The sequence below is a fragment of the Balaenoptera physalus genome, assembly GCF_965194825.1.
Source record: "Balaenoptera physalus genome assembly, chromosome: 3".
Classification (NCBI taxonomy): domain Eukaryota; kingdom Metazoa; phylum Chordata; class Mammalia; order Artiodactyla; family Balaenopteridae; genus Balaenoptera; species Balaenoptera physalus.
In genome coordinates, this window is record NC_138890.1 from 160,998,149 (window position 1) to 161,019,689 (window position 21,541).

At 35.0% G+C, this 21,541-nt stretch overlaps 1 protein-coding gene across 8 annotated transcripts in view; it reads left to right on the plus strand.

The window, feature by feature from the left end:
- Window positions 1–21,541, plus strand: part of CDH18 (cadherin 18) — a 988,723-nt gene that overhangs the window by 842,709 nt on the left and 124,473 nt on the right. For all 8 annotated transcript variants that reach the window (XM_082453751.1, XM_082453750.1, XM_082453747.1 and 5 more), the window contains one exon: window positions 20,085–20,252. In XM_082453751.1, the coding sequence (XP_082309877.1) occupies window positions 20,085–20,252 (168 nt within the window). The remainder of the gene's footprint in view (window positions 1–20,084; window positions 20,253–21,541) is intronic.

Genomic DNA, 21,541 nt, shown 5'->3' on the forward strand with positions numbered 1-21,541 from the left:
TGCTTGCAAAATGCCAATAGGAATAGAGATTTGGCTAAGAACAAACATCATCATGATTTCAGCTGTTTTTTTTTTTTTTTTCTTGTTTTTAGTATCTGAATGATATACTATACTAATATGTGAGTAACTGTGACCGTAGCATGAGAAAATTTTGACAGAAGATGAAAGAATGCATAGAATACAGAGTAGTGGGTTTTTTTTTAATAGTGACTATGGTGATTCCACAATTTTATATGGAGAGTTTTGTCTTTATAAATGAAAATAGTTTGAATTTAATTTATATTGATAATATATCTTGGAGGTTAGAGATAGCAGTGTATGTGAAAATTACTAGTCAAACGTTTTAAAAGTAAATAATTAAATTTAAATCATAAATAAATTTCTTTATATCCTCAAGATACATCATGTGAACAAAACATTTATGAAACACAGAAATAAAGCACTTTTGCTAGAGAAACATTTGAATTCAAAAAAATCATGCATCTTTATTTGGAAATATGTTTGTGCATGGCATTTGAACCATCAAAGAGGTCATTAATATTTATTAATTAAGCTCCAGAACTAGGTGTATTTGTAAATCCACAGCTTATAATCCTTTTCTGTAGTGTTTATTGCCCTGAGTGAATCAGACTATATAAAAATCAGGGGAGAGCTTTTTAACTTAGTAATTGAAAATCATCGATTGAGCCAAGCCTATTTCAGTAAATAGTGGTTTTACGGGTAATATTTCACAATTCATTGGCACTTTACTAAGAGGAAAATCCCACTTTACTTTTAGGAAACTTTCTCTTGCTGCCATCACCTATAATAAATATACAGTTTTGGCTAAAAATTAATGGGAATGCCTATTTTTCCTCTGCCAAAGCACATAAAAATGATTGTAACTCTTGGCAATTTCTTTGGAGAATTATATTCTATACACCATGTCAAGCTTGTTAAACATACCTTTGAACTTCCCTTTCAAAATCATATTCAGAGACAGTTTGTAGTGCAAAAGTAAAATAGAATTTAGATAGATAAATACATATATGCATACATATAAATACATAAAGTCTGCTTTCTAAGAATTTATATTCTTTTTTTTGGTTCAAACACATCATAATCATTTTCTTTAATTTCTTATTAATTAGATTTAGCTTTAAGTTGCTACATGTATTTCCAACCATCAGATGCAACTTCCGAAGATGAAGGACTTTATTATTAAGGGTTTACAAAGCAATCACTTCTCATTTCTTCTGGTCTTCCAGGAGTGGTTCCAAAAAATATCACAATAGCAATTTCTTTGGCGTGAGAATTAAACCAAGAGAAGACAACATTTGGAGTTCCCATATGTATTTGCCTATGTAAATTTTGGTTTTATATAATTTAAGAATTACATAATGATCAAAATCACCTAATGATCAAGCATCAGTAAAATTATCAAATATATACTTATGTCAAAAAATTTGCCTACAGTAAAATATAAAGTACTCCCATAGGCAACTCTGGTTAACTAGGCCTACTAATTTATGTAAGGAACATCCTACATTCATTCATTTGCTCTGGAAAAACAAATCTGTCATCAATGATCAGTAGAAAATCAGTAAACACTTATCAGCTAATCCAGATGAGTCATGTAATATTTTGTGTCTTTCTCTTCATCAATGAATTAAGAATAATGGAAAAATATGTTTTCCTGTCACGTCACTGGGCCATATGGAGTTGAAAATTAGATTGTTTATGTTACAAAACTCAGTAAAGGTTGAAATACTATATAAAAATTGTGAGAACAGTGTTCACCTAAGCATATTCTTTGGGAGAAAATTATCTGACCTTCCTGACACATGACACTATATAAAAATATTAAGAACAATGTTCAATTTTGCTTATGATTTTGCTGTGCTTTTCTGGGCACTTTTCCGTGCTGTGCACATGCTATTTTATTTAATCATTATAGTAGCCTTATGACAAGATGAGAATCCATGATCCACATTTTCTAAAGGGGGACACTGAGTCACAAAGAAGTAATTTTCTTAAGGCCACACTGTTAATCAGTGAGAATAGGATTTGAATTCCATCTGCCTGTCTGCAGAGCCCATGTTCTTAATCCATACACTGTTTTCAATATCGTCTAGATTTCTAGTGTGGAGGAAAACATCATCTTGCTCGATTAAATAACAGTATTGTTATGTATCAAAATATAGTTATTTACAGCTTTTTTCTTTCACACATTATAAAAGTAGTTCTGCAGAAATAGCTTAATATGACATTAGATGAGAGAAGAACAGAATTTTTCCTTTAGCGTAAATTCCCATATGCTATTACAAGCATACTTCGGCGAAAAAGAATTTGTCTTGCATTTGACTGATGTTTCTAAACTTCTAACAAGTTAGAAGTTACTGGAGCAGTATAATTGCACCCGAGATCTTCTCACTCATTTCTAACCATGGCCTACATATTTTGGTAGCCAGAAAATAATTTAAATATTAATTAGGAGATATCCCACACCTCAATGCCTCATTCTCTAAATAAATTTTTAAAAATGTTTGAAATAATCCAGGTTGAACTAACTTGGTCGTACAATGTTAGTAAAAAGGTCATTCTCTTTAATCTGTAAGCACATGTGTTTGGGGACTGTTTTCTGTCCCCCTTTGTATTCTGAGCACTTAATATATGATAACACAATCAACTCTCACTGAATTATTTACTTCATTAAATGAATTAACTGAATTATTTTGATGATTTCCAATTTGTTAGAATTTGTTTCTTTTAACATGTGAAATGCAATTGGAGAAAATAGGCTGTGTTGAATATCTGTTGACATATGGAGATTAGGCTGATGTCTGTTTCATTATTTTTTTTTTTTTTAAACAGTGAGTCTGATGGCTTTGATTCTGAACTCCCTGTCTTTTAACAAGGAAGATTTTTTTTTTTTAATTAATAGACTTTTACTTTTTTTTTTTTTTACGTATTTGTTTGTTTATTTATTTATGGCTGTGTTGGGTCTTCGTTTCTGTGCGAGGGCTTTCTCTAGTTGTGGCAAGCGGGGGCCACTCTTCATCGCGGTGCGCGGGCCTCTCACTATCGCAGCCTCTCTTGTTGCGGAGCACAGGCTCCAGACGCGCAGGCTCAGTAGTTGTGGCTCACGGGCCCAGATGCTTCACAGCACGTGGGATCTTCCCAGACCAGGGCTCAAACCCGTGTCCCCTGCATTGGCAGGCAGATTCTCAACTACTACGCCACCAGGGAAGCCCTGTTTCATTATTAATGGCAGGTTTGCAAAGTAAAATCTGAAGACAATATATAGTAAATCTACTGTAGGGAAAAGAGACATTACAGGGGCCCAGATATACAGAAATTTTATGATTGTCTTTATTTGCAGTGAGGCGCTGGGTAAGCAATTGTGCAGTGTAGATGAATACACTGCATGGGGCACCACTTACAACATCCCACGGTGCTCTCGACTGAGAGGGTTCCAGCAGTCAGAGCAACCTTTGCAGCCTGCAGGGAAGCAGGGAGCCACAGCAGGCAACTGGAGAATGCATGCAAAAGCATGGGTGCGACGCTTCAATGGAAGGCTTGCACCTACAGAACACAGGGAGGGAGGGACACAGACAGTAGAGTTCATCTTCTTCACCTAAATGATGGTGCCCCAATTAAAGAGAAAAGATGGAAAGCAGTTTCTATAAGCTTAAGTTTTGATAAGTAGGAACTGGGATCTCAAGATGATTAAGTGAACTAGCTGCAAAATCATATTTAGCATATTTTTGGCACATGGAAAATTTTCATAATTACATATATATATATACACATACCTAGAGATAATGACCATCATGACAGTATATAGTAAAGACTTGCTAATATAATTGGGATTGCAGGAAGCTCTAAAGAAAGGGATAGCCCTGGATTTGGGAGTAACAAATAGGCTTTAGAAGCAGCAGGAAGAAAATCAGAAAGAATGAAGGGAAAGTAACTCTACATTCGGATAAGAGAAGTTCGATGTAGTCAACCTGTTGAAAACATGGTTATAAGATGCATTTCTAATTGGAATTGCAAGCAAAAACATGCAAACCTCTAGAACTACACATTGAGATATTGCCAATGCCTAGGCAAACAAAACAAATAGCTCACCATTCTAAATTCACTAGGGGAAAAGAAAAATCAGAGAACAGTTCAGGAATTGTGAGGTTTTTGACTTGCACATTCGGTTTGGAAAAAATATATATACCCATTTTGAATAAAACAGAAAAACAAATGCCTGCAAAGTAGATGATAACTATATTGATCATTTGATATGTGATATGCACGTTTCTAAATGTTTTCATGAATTTACTAATGTAGTTTCACATTAATCAAGTAACATATGTAGTATTGGTGTTTCCATGTACAGTTGAGGAAAGTTAGACAAGATAATGGTGGAACCGAGATTTGAGTGTAGGCAACTGGCTGTAAACCCTGAGGCCTTCAACCATATCATATTGCCAAAATATGTCATTTTTGCAAATAGTCTACCCATGTAGCTAAGGGAAAATTCTAATGGTTAAAACATGCAATTAATGACCAAAAAGTGAAGTTAAAAAGAAAAAAAAAGATACAGTAAATCCCTCAAAATATTCATGTAGAATAAGAGATATTTTTATTTTGTACTGAGATATAATTGACATATAACATTATATTGGTTTCAGGTGTACAACACGATTCAATATTTGTATTATATATTGCAAAATGATCACCTCAATAAGTCTAGCTAACATCTGTCACCATACATAGTTACAGCTTTTTTTCTTATGATGATACATCTCTCTACTCTCTTAGAACTTTCAAGTATGCAATACCGTATTATTAACTATAGTTACCATGTACATTACATCCCCATGACTTATTTATTTTATAACTGGAAGTTTGTACCTTTTGACCCCCTTTACCCATTTTGCCTACCCTCCACCCACACCCTGCCTCCTATTTTCTGTATCTATGAGGTTTTGGGGTTTTTGTTTGTTTGTTTTAGGTTCCACATATAAATAAGATCATACGGTATTTGCCTTTTTCTGTCTGACTTACCTCACTTAGCATAATGCTCTCAAAGTCCATTCATGTTGTCACAAATGATAAGGTTTTATTATTTTCTTAGCTGAATAAGAGATTTTTTGAAATAGTCCATTATAAATATAAATTTTAATGATATTAATAGCCTGCAGTACTTACCTCTGAATGACTTTAAATGTAGTACTGGATGCTGGTTAGCTATATTTCTTCTGTATTTCAAAAAGACAATATTATCTTCAATTTTTGTGAATAAAATGTGAGTACATTTCTTAAGACAGCTCATAAGCCCTTCAAAAAAGCTCTGAATATTTTTGTGGTATATAGCAAAGTCTCTTGACCCAGTCTACAACTTGAAAATAGCCCCAGAGTTTGAGAAATGGCTGGTCCAGTGACCTCGCCAAAGTTACTACAAGGAGAGATTAAGAAGTAAAAATATATTTTTAAATCAAGGGCTTGAGTAAAAAAATTCTGTTACAAAGCGAAGCAAAAGTTGACAAACTGAGAATCAGTTTGGATCTCAAATGACATAATGAAGGAGTAAAATTGGAAAGAGTTATGCTTATATATATATTATGCTACTGCTTCTGAACTAATGTCAAAATGTGTCAAAATTCCTACTTAATACACCTTCTCAATTGCCCATATGCATGAAATATCTCAGCCTTATGACTTACCTTTACTCACATTTGGTGCTCTCTGTTTAGTTAATTCCTTTTAGAATTATTTCTGAAAGGGAAATACTGCAAAGCGAGATGTATAAACCCTTGCTTGGTGAACTCATGCAGTAACTTTGATAAATGGTGCTTGAGGCACTGGAGAGACATCTATAGGTTCTCTGGAACCCTAAGAGTGAACAGCGTTAAAATAAGCAGTGAAAAGTGCTAAGTCAACAAAAGCGATATGATTTCTGGGTTTATTTTAATAGAAAAAGTCTGTAAATAACTAAATTAATGCCTCATTTAGCCTTTCTTCCTCAGCCATTATTTGCCATGTTAATTCTCTTCCTGGTTCAGTCCTTGTTCCATAGTCTTGTCTGATTATTTTCTTGTTCTCTAATATAACTCATTCTTCAAATTCTAAATAACTCTATATGAAGAATTCTCAAATATTTCCAGCGAAACAGATTGTTATATTCAGTCTGTAATATATTACATTGATTAATACAGTATTTGTTCTACTTACTTCTTAGGCTGCCTTAGGTTCTTTCTTTGCCTGGTTCTTTTTCTGCCTGGTCTTCCTACTAAGAGACAAAATGAAAATATATTGAATGGCAAGTGATTCAGTGAAAAAAAGATCTTGATACGAAAATTAGAAAGCAGCCACTTCCAAACTGTAGAATCCTTGTCCAACTCACAAGACACAAACATTCTTAGCTACAAAACAAAGACAAAACACATACATATGCACAAAACAAAAAAACAAGAAACAATGGATCCATACTAAGCCTATATGCTACTTTAGGGAATTTAGAAACGACATTAAAAATATAAAGCTACAACAGGGCAGGTTTTATATATTATATTAGTTCTAGTTGCCAGATATCTTGTAGGACATAGCTTGACAAAGGAAGGGCCACATTGATAACTAATTAATAAGTGGCAGAAGGAGGCTATGGATAGACAGTTTAAATTAGTGACTAAAAAAAAAAGTCTACTCCCTACTTCTTAAGTTATTTTTTTCTACAAATCATTTTTCTTCCACCTTTGGGGTCACGTTGTGTACTTTTCTAAGTATCTCTGAATGATCTTTATATTGTGCAAGAAAAATCCTTCAAATCTGGTTGAGGAAAGTTCAGTGTAGTCAAGCTGTTATAGTACTTTCTGACTACATTTGAATTATGCCTTGCTAACATAAAGGACTAATTTGGGTAATTCTGTCCATCCAGTAGTCATTTTATAGAAGGAACAAAGTAATGATATTTTCAGTCAAAATAGTCATTTATTGTTTGACATTCACTAAGATTAGATACATTGATTTGAATTCATTTGCCTTTTTTTTTTTAAGTAAATCTTTTCTGTCCTGATTGGTAATTTTTTAGTACATGATGCAAGGAATAAAGATTCAGTAGAGAGCAATTTAGGTAATTAATTATAATAAGTGGCACTCTCTTCATTATGTTGGGCAAGAGTGAGTTTATATCCATCCGTCTCTTTATAAGTATCATTATTATCCTGACTCACTAACCCAGACCTTTCTACAAATGCCATGTGTTCAACTACTCATCAGTCTTTTTCACATAGATAGTTCTTGAGCACATAAAAGTCAATATAGCTGTGAATTAACACGCTCTTCACTGATCTTTGTCTTATACTCTTAAACTTGTAGACGGATTCCCCGATGACCAAGTTCTTAAGCCACATGCCTGCCCGAGTGTCATCTGAATCACTTCCTTTCCCTCACACCCTACTTCCAATCAGTCATCTTGTCCTTAAAAATGTCCTTCAAAATGCCTCACATATCCTTTTCTTCATTTCATATCTACTGTCAAGTTTCGATCTGGCCGCCACATTCCCTGTTATGATGTCCCTGACATCGTACTTGACTTAGCAACAGCATTTGTCACGCTGGATCCATTTCTCTTCCTTGAAATACTTTTTCCAGGATGCCACACCCTCTTGGTTTTCTCCCTGTCTCAAGTATCATTGCTTTTGTGTTGCTTCTACCTTTTCTCCTAAACTCACTGGCATGTGACAGTGTTCAGTATTTGAGCCTCTTTTATACACTCATTCCTTTGCTAATCTCATCAGTCTTAATGAGATACTAAGATATTCTTTTTATGTTGATCACATTATAATGAGAGTCTGAACTGCTTCTCTAAACACCAGCATACTGTATGCCAACTGAACATCTCTGCCCCGGGGGTTGAAGACACATATGACAGAGTACGTCCAAAACCACTTTCTGAAACTCCACCCACCTCCCCACAAACAGTTTTTCTAACAGTTTTCTATGTCTCCATCCAAAAACCTTGGATCACACTCTGTTTCTATTTTTCTTTGATACAACACATCTATTTCATCAGCAAACATTACCTTCAAGACATCTCCTCACTTCTGTTTTAACAAACTTTATTGTAATTATCTCTTCACCTATCTCCTTAATTCCACCCTGTTCCACCTAGTCTATTCCCAACACAGCAGCCAAAGCACATGTTTTTTGTTTTTCAGCCGCAGCACACAGCTTGTGGGATCTTAGTTTCCTGACCAGGGATTGAACCCAGGCCCTTGGCAATGAGAATGTGGAGTCCTAACCACTGGACAGCCATGTGAAAATATGTCAAATCACGTCACCCCTTTGCTCAAAACCTGCCCATGTCTTCTCATCTCTTTTATGGCCGAAGTCAAAAGCACTACAATAATGCACGTGCCTGTAAATGATCTGGCCTATAATGTCATTCTGATCTCATCTCCTCTTCTTCTTGTTCTTTTTGCTTTAGAGATGCTGGCCTCAGAGGTTTCCCTCCAACAAGCCAGAAAGCAGCCACATTAGAACATTTGCACTTGTGACTCTTTGCCTGGAACTCTGTCAAGTCTATTTAACGCTAGTTGTCAGTGGTGTGCTAGTAAATATTTAACAACCAAAAATATGTAAGCATGTAAATAAGCAAATTTCACTGATTAAAAAAAGATACGTATCACCCCATTTACAAACAATTATAATGCATACATTACTCCTTATTATAAATTTCACATAGCCTATTGATTCTTACAGAATGCTTGCATTGATTTTTTGCCAAACGATTGCATCCACATACAACCTATTGTTGCAATCCAATGAATATTGACTAAATCCTACTGCAAATAAATGCTTGATTACTATCTGATTCAGCAAAGAAGTTGCTCAGGTCATTGACAAATGAGTTTAGTTCCAGCTTGGGTGTTGGTTGATACTTTTGTTTACATTAGCCTGTAGATAAAAGATGTTTGTAAAAACTTCAGTTTTTCATCAGTTAAATAAGCCACTTTTTTTTCTGCTAAGTTGAACAATAGGTTTCATTAGTTAGAATAGTATTTCTTCAAATTTTTGTGTTATTTGCATGTAATAGCTACACACAAGTTTAATATGCTTTATTTATGCTTTCTCCTTTACTTTTTCAAGTCCAGACAATCACTAACTAAATAGATTAAGCCTTGATTTAGTCAGCATTTGCTGACTTTCATAATAAAAATATTTCCACTGCCCATGATTTTCAAGTTACCAAGATGACACCACTGAACATATAGTTGACAAAGGATGAGCAGTAGTACATAATTCTGTAGTATTTCTACCACACAGATAAAATAAACAAATAACAAGAGTATATATAATAGTAAAATATAGTAATTCACTTAGAAAGAGATGTTTTCAGATACTTTTAAAGATATGATGTTGAATTGTAAATTTATATAATTTAATTATTAGCAATGGCTATATTTACTAACCAGCTGTCCAAATTCATTTTTTTCCCCACATCTTTACTGGAGTATAATTGCTTCATAATGTTGTATCAGTTTCTCCTGTACAACAAAGTGAATCAGCCATATGTATACATATATCCCTATATCCCCTCTCTCCTGAGCCTCCCTTCCACCCTCCCTTCCCCACCCCTCTAAGTCATCACAAAGCACCGAGCTGATCTCCCTGTGCTATGCGGCTGCTTCCCACTAGCCATCCATTTAACATTTGGCAGTGTATATATGTCAGTGTCTCACTTCATCACAGCTTCCCCTTCCCCCTCTGTGTCCTCAAGTCTGTTCTCTACGTCTGCGTCTTTATTCCTGCCCTGCCACTAGGTTCATCAGTACCACGTTTTTAGTCTTCATATATATGAGTTAGCATATGATATTTGTTTTTCTCTTTCTGACTTACTTAACTCTGTATGACAGACTCTAGGTCCATCCACCTCACTACAAATAACTCAGTTTCGTTCCTCTTTATGGCTGAGTAATATTCCACTGTATATATGTACCACATCTTCTTTATCCATTCATCTGTCGATGGACATTTAGGTTGGTCATTTGTATATGTGTATTTTATAAAGCAATGTTTTAGTATTTTCCTTAATTAAATGCCTTTAAGTATAGTTGTCTCAAAAACAAATATTCCAAAGTTTTTTGATATAATCATGTTAAGTACCATTTCTTAAATAGCATCTGTGACCCAAAATATCCTATATAAAGCATTTTACCTTTTTAAATTCATTTTAACCATCATATGAAAAAAACTAAAGAGAAAAAAATAAATTGTAGAAAAAAATAAACATAGTAATAGAAAAATATATCAATATTTAAACAAGAATATCTACATAATAAACTTAGTATTCCTTTTTTGTGTTTGTATTTTTAGCCCCTAAATTTTTAATAAACCACATGAATAAGCTATTTTGGGAGAATTATACTTGACTACTTCTAGATTTCTAAATTTCTTTCTTATTATTTCATTATTATTTTCCAAGACAATACATTTATATTTAAGTTAGAGTATATCTGGATTCAGTATCTTGTAATAAAATATTTTATCTGATGTTATAAAAATTTGAAATTACATTTATAAATAATTCTCTTAATTAAAAATATCACATATAATTTTATTATTCCCACAGAGTACAAATTACCAGATGATAATAATCTTAATAATTTCAGTGTTTACAGGAAGTTTTATTCCCTGTGTTCATTACACATCAGTTATATGAAGGTCAATTTTATTTTCCCTCTTCTCTTTATCTTCCAAATACTATGTTTACCTGAACTCATGAAATACGTATACATGTACCATAACTGTAGTACTTTAGACATATGCTTTTCTGTATAGTACGTGTACATGCACTCCAGCTCTGGAGAGGAGGGTGGGGTGGGAGGAAGAGAAGGAGGGGAAGGAAGGAGAGAGAAAGGGAGAGGGTAAGGGAGAGAGAAGAGAATATAGTATTAGGGAATACCTAGTCTTGGTTTAATGGTGTTAAGGGTAGATCTAGAAAGCCAACCATCATTTATTTCCCTGTGAGGAATATACGTGTGTGTGTTTGTACATATGTGTGTATGTATGTATGTATATGTGTGTATATATGTGTGTATGTGTATGCATAGGTATATGTATATATGTATGTTTGCAAATTTCTATGTGTGTGTCTGTGTGTGTATTCCAAATTTGAATGCCATTGCAAACTACCCCAACTCAGAGCTTTCAAAGCAACAGTGATTTTGGAAGTAAAGAAGTTGAGCAGGAGTTATCTGGGGAATTTCTTGATCCATGCGACACTGACTGTGTTACTTGGTAGCATTCAGCTGGCACCTGCACTCATTCAAAGATGAGTTCACTCATATGCCTAGTGCTTCAGTGGGAAGAGCTGGGGAACTGGGCTCAGATGCATCCCTAGCCCTTTCCATCTCATGGCCTCTATATGTGGTCTCTAGCAGGGTAGTTAGACTACTTATCTGAAGGCTCAGAGTTCATACATACCAAGGTAGAAGCTTCCAATCCTCTTAAGTCCAGGGCAGAAATCGCCATACTATCACTTCCACTGCACTGTATTGGTGAACGCAATCATAGGCCAGCCACAGTGAATGGTACTGGTATTTGATACCCTGCAAAAAGACCATGAACAGCTAATGGCCACTTGCAGCAAGATGAATCTTAGGTTTCTAAGTTTCTCACTCTTTCTCCTGTTGAACAAAAGGCTGAAACCTCATCTTTTGGAGTCAGATCATTTGGTTACCCATTGTATCCACCGTTTTCCTGACATCTCCTTGATTATAATCAGAACTTTGATGCCAGTGCTATTAGGACCCAAACTGGCCAAGAGGAACAGAGATTTCTTCTGATACCACATTACTAAGATGCAGACATTCTCCCAAAATCTACTTCAGGCTCTTTTGCAGTATTTTCCTCGATTGACTCACAAGGAATCGGAAGCTCAGAAGGTAGTGATTGTGACAGCAGGCTGTGAATTCTAATTGCATGGATTAAATACTGACTATATGATACCTATCTGTCCTTGGGCACTTTTCTTAACCTTTCTGTTCTTGCAATCCCTCTTTGATAAAAAAAGGGGATAATATGAATAGCATCCATAGTCAGTTGATGTGAGGACTTAGCGTGAGGATTTAGTGATTTAACATAAATATTCCTCATTATGCTTAACAAATACTTAATAACTGTCAGTAGTTCTATCATCATCATCATCATCATCATCGTCACCATTGGAATTTCATCACCCAGGTAAAAGCCTTTTTTGAAGTTTATTATTTATTTTTCTCCCCACAGTGCTGTCTCAGTACATTCTTGCTGACTAGCGTAGTTAAGCTGAAAGCCTGCAAGTCTATAGAGTATTTGGCCTTCACAAATGCCCTGGCAAACCTATGATTTTATCAGTGTGGTTATTAAATATATTGATTAGAAAGACTGGTCTTTGGAAGTTGTAGATCACATTGAAACCTTAAGAACAGATATAAACAGTAAGCATAATGCAAAATGGAGAAAAATATTGAAATAAAATCTTCTAGGTCAGAAGCATATTTATTGATGCATAAACACAACTACATTCTCTTTGAAACTGTCTGATCTATGTCCCCAAATCCGTAGAGAAGGTAATGCCCATTTTTTTATGATACTGTTCCTCTTTCCACCTCCTCTTCTCCTCTCTCTGTCTCTCTCTCCTTCCACAAACACACCCCTCCCTGTCTCTCTCTTTCACAATAGTACAAGCCTCTCCTAAGGGTGTACAAGGTCAAGGACTTCATTACTTGAACTAATGACACTGTGGCCTTCTGATTTTACTGTCAGGAAGTCCTGGCTAATATTTCAGCTTCTGCAAATTTCTGATCTGGAGAAAGTTATTTAAACGTTGAGCTTTCTCTCTCATGAAGAATATGGGGAAAAAATATGAGCTATATACCTGAAGAGAGTGCCTAGGTCACAGCCCATACTCAAAACCTGTGAACTCGCCACCCTTGTCTGCTCACCAGAAATAAAACGCTTCACCGTCCATTTTAATGGTAGGAAGAAAAAAATGTAGAGGAGGAAAAATTGAATCTTCCCACTAAATCATAAAAATGTCTACATTCATGAATTTAGGATTGTTAATTCCATGAGTCATAGCTTGAAGTTAAATTTTTTTTTTTTTATTCTGGGATGCCAGTGTTTCATATATCTTATATTTTTTCTTTAAAAATAAAATATATAGTATAGTGAAAATATAAATAAAATTCTGAAGTTTAATCAGTTATCCACTGAAACTTTAGAGTCTGAAATGTGCTAAATTTATCCGTAGAGATAATCATGCATCTGCCCAACCACAGCCTGTAACAACTGACCAGTAGTGAAGTGTAGTCAGTCTTGACTTTCCACGGGGGCATCAGTGGAGCTATTCAAACTTTCAGTCACTTGAGGAACAAAACCTAGAAATATTCTGAGAGTATTAATGAGTACCTAATCTCTGTTATTCTCCTACAGTTGTTTTCCAATGAAGCCAATGTTGTCGATACAGCCGTGCACATTCTATATCCACACCTTTGTTCATGTCAGATCCCCTTTCCATGGATTCTCTACTTCTCCATCTATCTTTCCATATCCTACAAACTTGTCATTGTCCCATAAAGTACTCCTTGGTCATGCTCATCCTTTTCGATAACTAAAACCTTCAAAGTCTGTGTTTTGTCTTCCATTTAATAAAATCTATTTGCAGTATTACTTAACTTTCCATATTTGCATATTCATTTCCCTGTCTGTAAACACTCTAATCATGACCTTCTAAAGTCATGAGCTCTATCCTATATGTCTTTGTAGTCCACATTTTAAACAGAGCAGAGACACATTCAATATACATTGGATTGGTGACAAATGAAGAAAAAAGGTTTCTGAAACTGTGGTAATGTTACATACATATAGATTCAATGTCTAAATGTTTTTTATTTCAGTGTAGACAGGAATTTATGGAAGCCACATTATCTTTACAAAGTTAGTAGGGAGAATTCATAATGTGTAGTTGAATAGAAGTAGCATATAATATACTAAATGTTGAAACAAATATAACATACAAAATCTCCCAGGTACCTAGATCATCACAATTAGGTAGTTGGAAAGATGAATTATTACTGCCAAGATATTAAGTGTCATTGTGTAGAAATTGAAACTTCTAAACATTTATAAACCTCTCAGTGTTCATATTAATTATTTTAAATGAGCAGATCCTCCAATGAAATATGAGCACCTTGAGGCCAGATATCATATGTTCTCAACTGTAGGTGGATATCTCAAATTGGACTGCTCATGAGAATCACAGAAGGGGCTTGTCACAGATACTGATTGATGCTGGGCCCACTTGCCCAGATTCTGATTCAGTAGGTCTAAAATAGTGCCCTTGGAGTTGCATGATAATTGTCACTTCATGTGATTTTGTTAAATGACCCTTGTGCCCCATTAGAGAAACACTAGGGCTCCAATACATTTTAATAGACATTACAAAGTGACATAATAGATTTTAAATGAATGAATGAACGATTGAACAAATTCAGAGGCAAAACAAGCAACTGAGCCAAAAGTATGTGTAGTTAAAACCTGGAAGAAAATTTACCAGTTCCTCTTATAAATGCATATATGTACCTTGAAGGTTTCTGTAGGAATTTGAATGTCATGCTTGTTTATTTGTTCCAAACTTTTAGGGGTTTTATTTTGAAGTCTTCTGTGGTATTATCTAATCAACTAGATTTGTATATTTCCATCTTAAATACTTTTTAGTGGGTAAAGTACAAGAAAAATTTTTGGAGGGTCTATTGCTCTATATGAATATCATCAGTCAGGAAACAAAAACACAAAGTGGGTTAGTGAGTCAGGTTCACTGAGTAATGTTTATGACCACAGACGAGTTTCAATGTTATGAGCTTGTATTGAACAGAGAGTCATTCCCATTTACAGGCCCCTACACAGCAACGTGATTGGGAAGCAGTAGTCAGAAGGTAATTTGCAGGCAGTGGGGCACCTACAATTGTTTAAAGGGAAAGTAATAAGAAACAAAACAAAATGATACAAGGGTAAGCACATCCTGTTGATTCAACCCAGCATCACAGGAGAATAAGAGGAACAATTCCTGTTAAAATTTTTGAAGTAAACATTGCTAGTGAAGATATCAGACATTCAGAATATGCCATTACCAGTTACCTAGCATTTACTGAAAAGAGGAGAGTTTTCTTTGTTTTTAAACAAACAAACAATGCAATAATTTATGGTGATTAATTTAGCTGCTCTGAGTTGTTTTCTTCACAAACTTACTTAATAAAAAGGCCATGTGGTAAGTCCTTATTATGTTTATTTGGAAGGCAAAAATAAGTTATATTACAACTACTGGGTCCATGGGTACATGGCAGAAAAGCCAAACAAAAAAACAAAACATCATTCTTATTTGGACTGTGTAAATATAGTTTATCCTAGTCTTGTACATGAGTTAAGGCTTCACAATTTTGAAAAATGTATATTACTATTGCATATTGTTTGTTGTCTGTGCGCGTGTGTATATCCTCATACATGCTTTTATTGACATGACAAGATGGCAATAAAAAGTGAAGAAATGTATGAATACATAATGGCAGAACTTCGTATTTCTAATTGTGGCTTTTCAAAACATAGTTTTGACCCACTTACACTGGAATCACCTGTAGTAGTTGTTATGGCTATTGGGGGAGGTCATCCAGAGGATGTGAATGCCAGTTGACCAGCAAGCTGGACCCAGATAATCAGAGGCTCTGCATCCCCTTCTCTGACCTTGGAATGTGCGTTCCGTCCACATTTCCCACAGTGGGAGTTATTTTCAAGGATGCAGTCTTGAGAGATCAAGGTTTCAGGATACAAGGTTAATATATAAAAGTCAATCTCTTTCCTATATGCCAGCAATGAACAAGTAGACTTTGATTTAAAAACACAATATGATTTAGGTTAGCTTCCCCTAAAAGAAATACTTGGGTATATTCTAACAAAAAAGGTATGAAATTGATATGAGGAAAACTACAAAACTCTCATGAAAGAAACAAATTAGAGGTATTGTTAAATAAATGGAGATATATTTTATGTCCATGGATAGGTAAAACTCAATATTGTCAGTTCTTCTCAACTTTATCAATGGAATACCAATCAAAATCCCAAAAGGTTATTTTGTAGGCATTGAAAAACTTGTTTTAAAGTTTGTATGTAGAGGCAAAAGACCCAGAATAGCCAACACAATATAAAGGAGAAGAACAAATTAGGAAGACTGACAGTACCCTACTTCAAGATTTACTATAAAGCTATAGTAATCAAGGCAGTGTAGTATTTATGAAAGAATAAACAAATATACCAATGGAACAGATTAGAGAGCCCAGCAATTGTTTCTCATGCATGTAGTCAACTGACCTTTGACAAAGAAGTAAATATAATACAATGGAGAAACATTTGTTTTTTCCACAAATGGTGCTGGAACAAATTGACAACCACATGCCAAAAAAATGACACAGATATTACACTCTTAGGTAAAAGTAACTCAAAATGGATCACAGACCTAAATATAAAGCTATAAAATTCCTAGAAGGTAACATAGAAGAAAATCTAGATGACATTAGGTATCTTAGGTATCTTAGGCTGTGACTTTAGGTATAACACCAAAGTTGTGAGTGATGAAAGAAATAATTTATAATATGGATTTCAAAGTAATTAAAAACTTCTAAACTGTGAAAGACACTGTCAAGAGAATGAGAAGACAAGTAATAGCCTGAGAGACAATATTTGCAAAAGACTTATTAATAGGGGACTGTTATCTAAAATATACAAATAACTCTTAAAACTCAACAATAAGAAAACAAATAACCTTATTTTTAAAAATGGACAAAAGACCTTAACAGACACCTCACCAAAGAAGACATACATATGGACATAAACATATGAAACAATTTTCATCATTACGTGCCATTAAGGAAATGCAAATTAAAACATCAGTGAGATACCATTACACACCTAATACAATGGTGATAGTCTGAACACTGACAACACCAAAACCTGGCAAAAATGGGAAGCAACAGAAATTCATTCATTGTTGGTGGGGATGCAAAATGGTACAGCCACTTTGGAAGACAATTTAGCAGTTTCTTACAAAACTAAACAGACTCCTAACATAAGATCCAGCAATCACACTCCTTGATATTTACTTCAAGGAGTTGAAAACTTATGTCTACACAAAAACCGCACACAGATGTTTATAGCAGTTTTATTCATAGTCACCAAACCTTGAAAGCAACCAAGATGTCCTTCAGTAGGTGAATGAATAAACAGTGGCACATCCAAATAGAGGAATATTATTCAGCACTAAAAAGAAATGAGCTATCAAGCCATGGTAAGATGTGGGGGATCCTTAAATGCCTTTTACTAATTGAAGAAGCCAATCTGAAAAAAATTGCACACTGTATGAATCCAGTTATATGACTTTTTGGAAAAGGCAAAATGTGGAAACAGTAAAAAGATCAGTGGTTGCCAAGGTTGAGGGGAGGGAGGGTGAATAGGTGGAACAGAGAGGACTTTTAGGGCAGTTAAATTATTCTGTGCAATACTACAATGATGGATACATATCATTATACATGTGTCCAAACCCATAGAATGTACAACACCGAGTGATCCCTAATGTAAATTATGTACTTTGAGTGATAACGTGTCAATGTAGGCTCTTCACCTGTAACAAATGCATCATTTTATACAGAATGGTGCTAGCTGGGGAGGCTGTGTGTGTCAGGAGGAAAAGGATACATGGTAACTGTCTACTTTCTTAATTTTACTATGGACCTAATTGCTGTAGAAAATAAAGTCTACTTAAAAGGAAAAAATGTGTTATTGTGCATCAGCTGTGTTCTAGACTACCCTGCTTACAAGCATCTGGGCCACATGTTTGAATAAGATTATTGTATACAGGGATCATGTTGCTATGGCAGTTTGCCTGAACATTCCCCAGTTACCTATGTGCCCTCAGGGGAGGTCATAGGTAAGCACATGCAACTGAGCCATTCTCAAGAGAACCGAGAGTTTAAATGAACCCTTAAACAATCGTTTCTGAGAAAGATGTGTCAATTCTGGATATGCTCTTTTCTTTCCATAAGCAAATTTAGCTGACAAATTTCTTCCCATTTCATGTCAGAGTAGCAGTATCATAAAAGAAGGGAGATAATGGCAATTGCAATGACATGATTCAAGTCCATGCTGTAAAACAGGGGTTGTGCTAATTCCTCTTCTCTGATCCTCTGAAACGAATAACATTCAAATTGCATAAAAATATCTATCATTCACTTTTTTAATGACAGATTTTATTTTCACATATGTATATTCTGCAAATATCATTGTAATGATTTCATTGTAAAACATCCTGGACAGTAATCTCATACTTCTGCATATCAGAGGCAAGTCCCATTTCTAGTGTATTCTTTTTAGAATGGCATCTTTTTTCCCCCCAAATATCAGAGAGTATACATTCTTTCATTAAATATTTTCATAAATTCTTAACTTGGTCCTTTCTGCATCAATTTAATTTTTTCTTATATAATTATCATATGTGATAAAACGTTCTATTTAATCACGATGCTTGAGGCTTTTTCATATGCACGAATTAGATGAATCATTTATTATCATATTATTATAATTTCTTTTGATAAGAATAATTTTCATTCCTATTCAGCTTCAGGAAAGTTCTCCTAAATTCCCTCAATTATATGTTCACAAGTTTTGAAAGTAGGGAGAGCTCTTTTCCTGGGGCCTGTGGCTCTCCTCTCAGAGCATTGCATATGCAATCAATTCAGTGAAAAAAAAAAAGAAGTGGTTGAGTGTTCTATATTCAAAACAACTGATTGACTAATCCTTTCCACTTTTAACTTGGATATACAAACCCATTTTCTCCCATTATATCAACGTATAGTCTGCAAAAGTGGTTGTCAAGCTCTATAGTTGGCAGTCATTATAAATGGCACTGTCCCGTGAATTGTGCTGCTAACTAATTAAGTGTGAGTTTGATTGAAGCCATTGGTGTCTTTCTCAAAAGTGACATGATCCAACTATTTTGAATAAAAGTAAAAAGGTGGTTGTTAAATGGTGACCTATGTTTGGAGTAGCAAATATATTTATAGTGTATATTTATATGAATATAAAATATAAATGTATACACATGTATGCTTATCTATTTATATGCTTATGTTTAATATGGCTCATGTATATGAGCACAATTTTTTATTTTAAGACATGTTTGATAGTCCTTGCATAAACTTGACCTGCTAGAAAATGTGTTTCAGTTTCTAAATTTAAGGCTTTATTGACAAAGCTATCTAATTTATGTGTGCGTGTGTGTGTTTACCTACACATAACTACATATGGATATATAACATTTTGTATCTCTTTATTGAATCCAGTATTCATTAATGAGAAAGTGCATTAAATGTCTTTTTTGGTACTACAGACAAAGAATGTGACTTTTACATGCAAGTTTTAGAACCAATCTCATCACTTTATTTTGCTAGTGTACTTAGATCTAGTTCTTATTGTAGTTGTTATTTCCTGACAAAAAGTCAGTTTCTTAGTCTTGATAAATGTTAAAATGCCTCCTGCCTGTAATCTTTGTTCAAGTGTCTACACTCCGCCAATGTTTTTCATCATCAAACTTTGACAACCCTGTCAGAAAACTATGTAACTTGTTCTGTAAGGAGGAAAATTAACCTCTGCTCAAAACATCTCAGCTGACACTTGTGAGGAGAATGAGCTGTGAAATATTCAGGCCACCAGCAGAAGGAAAGAGCAGGGACTGCAGGGCCGCACTCTAGAGGCCAGTGACCCCGAGGACCGCCAAGAGATGGGTATCTTCATTTGCCTCTAATAGATTGGTTTGGGATACGTGGTTATAAATAAATATTTCGATGAGACAGTTTTAATAACATTGTCAAGGTACTGTTTGTCTCAGAAGCCTAGTTTTCTCTCAGAAGCATTTCAGTTAAAACTACTTTTCTTAAAAGAAAAAAGAAAAAAGAGAGAGATACCTATGTTGCTTCTCATTTAATGTATAATCCATACTGTTTTGTTTAAAATATGTATTACAGGAGTTATTAGAACTGCCTTACATAATATGGACAGAGAAGCCAGAGAACATTACTCAGTGGTCATTCAAGCCAAAGACATGGCTGGGCAAGTTGGAGGGCTATCGGGATCCACCACGGTCAACATCACCCTGACAGATGTCAATGACAACCCCCCACGGTTTCCTCAAAGTACGTACCTGTTTCTTCTGATTTGCACTTATCACTATTCATTTATGTAAAACAGATTGAAGTACAGTTGACCCTTGAACAACACAGATTTGAGCTGCAAGGGTCCACTTTTACATGGATTTTTCTCAGTAGTAAGTACTACAGGACTACATGATCAGATCTGTGGTTGGTTGTATCTGCAGATACTGAGGAACCTGGATGCAAAGGGCCGACTATAAGTTATATGCATTTTTGGACAGCATAGACGTTGGACGCTCCTAACCCCCATGTTGTTCAAGGGTCAACTATACTTGAACATATAATATCATGTTACTGTTATCTTAAATGGGAATATTTTGTTTTGTATGGTCTTCCTTTTATACACAAGACTAAAGAAATCACTACATCTGTGGTCTCCTGAACCTGGTAGATAACTGTCATTGTGTTAGATATCCATTTCAGTTGGCATCACAGTTAAATACTAAAAATGAGATGGTGGTACTAAGGAATGATATCCTGCATTTGCTGAAGTAGTTATGTATCACTAAGGAATTCATGGAGATATTCATGATACATTTTGATATGGGCATTCTACTCTTGCAAAATAGTCAAAAATGCGCGCTTTGTGACTGAAATTTAAAAAAAATCCTGCAGGTTAGGAATGAACACTTTTCACATACACACACACACACAGACACACCATCCAACCACAGGGTACGGCTAATATAATAAAGTCTGATCTCAAAGTAGAATATGAACCTTGTGAATACACAGCACAAACTATCAGGCAATTCAAGGGGAGAGAGTGTCAGTTCTGTGAGCTCAGAATGAAATGGTGTTTATGACACCCTCAGAAAGGGAAAGAAACATATATGAGTATTTCTAATGTGGCAGAAACTGTGGATGGCATTTTATAGAATAACCATTAATTATCATAAAAGTTCTGTAGGGGAGCTGTCCTTACACATGCTGTTTAAAAACTGTAACGAAGTAGACAGCATGGGATGTCAATAAAGGCTCTCCACAAGTCAGTATGAAAGGCTGTCCCCAGCCTTATCTCTCAGTATCGCTCTCAGTACACTCAGTACACAATGGATACTGCCTGTTCCGAAAACATAACAGTTTGCACATCCTTAAATCAGCCCAGAATTTTCCACACTCACATTCCTTTGTTTAAAAGCCCACTTACAAGTTTCTCTGAACTCTGTTGCAGAATTAGCAGAGAGATAATTAACCCTCGTTTCCTGTTACATAGCACTTTCCCATGAACGTTTATGCTATATTTATTTCCATAGGTGCATATCTCCCCT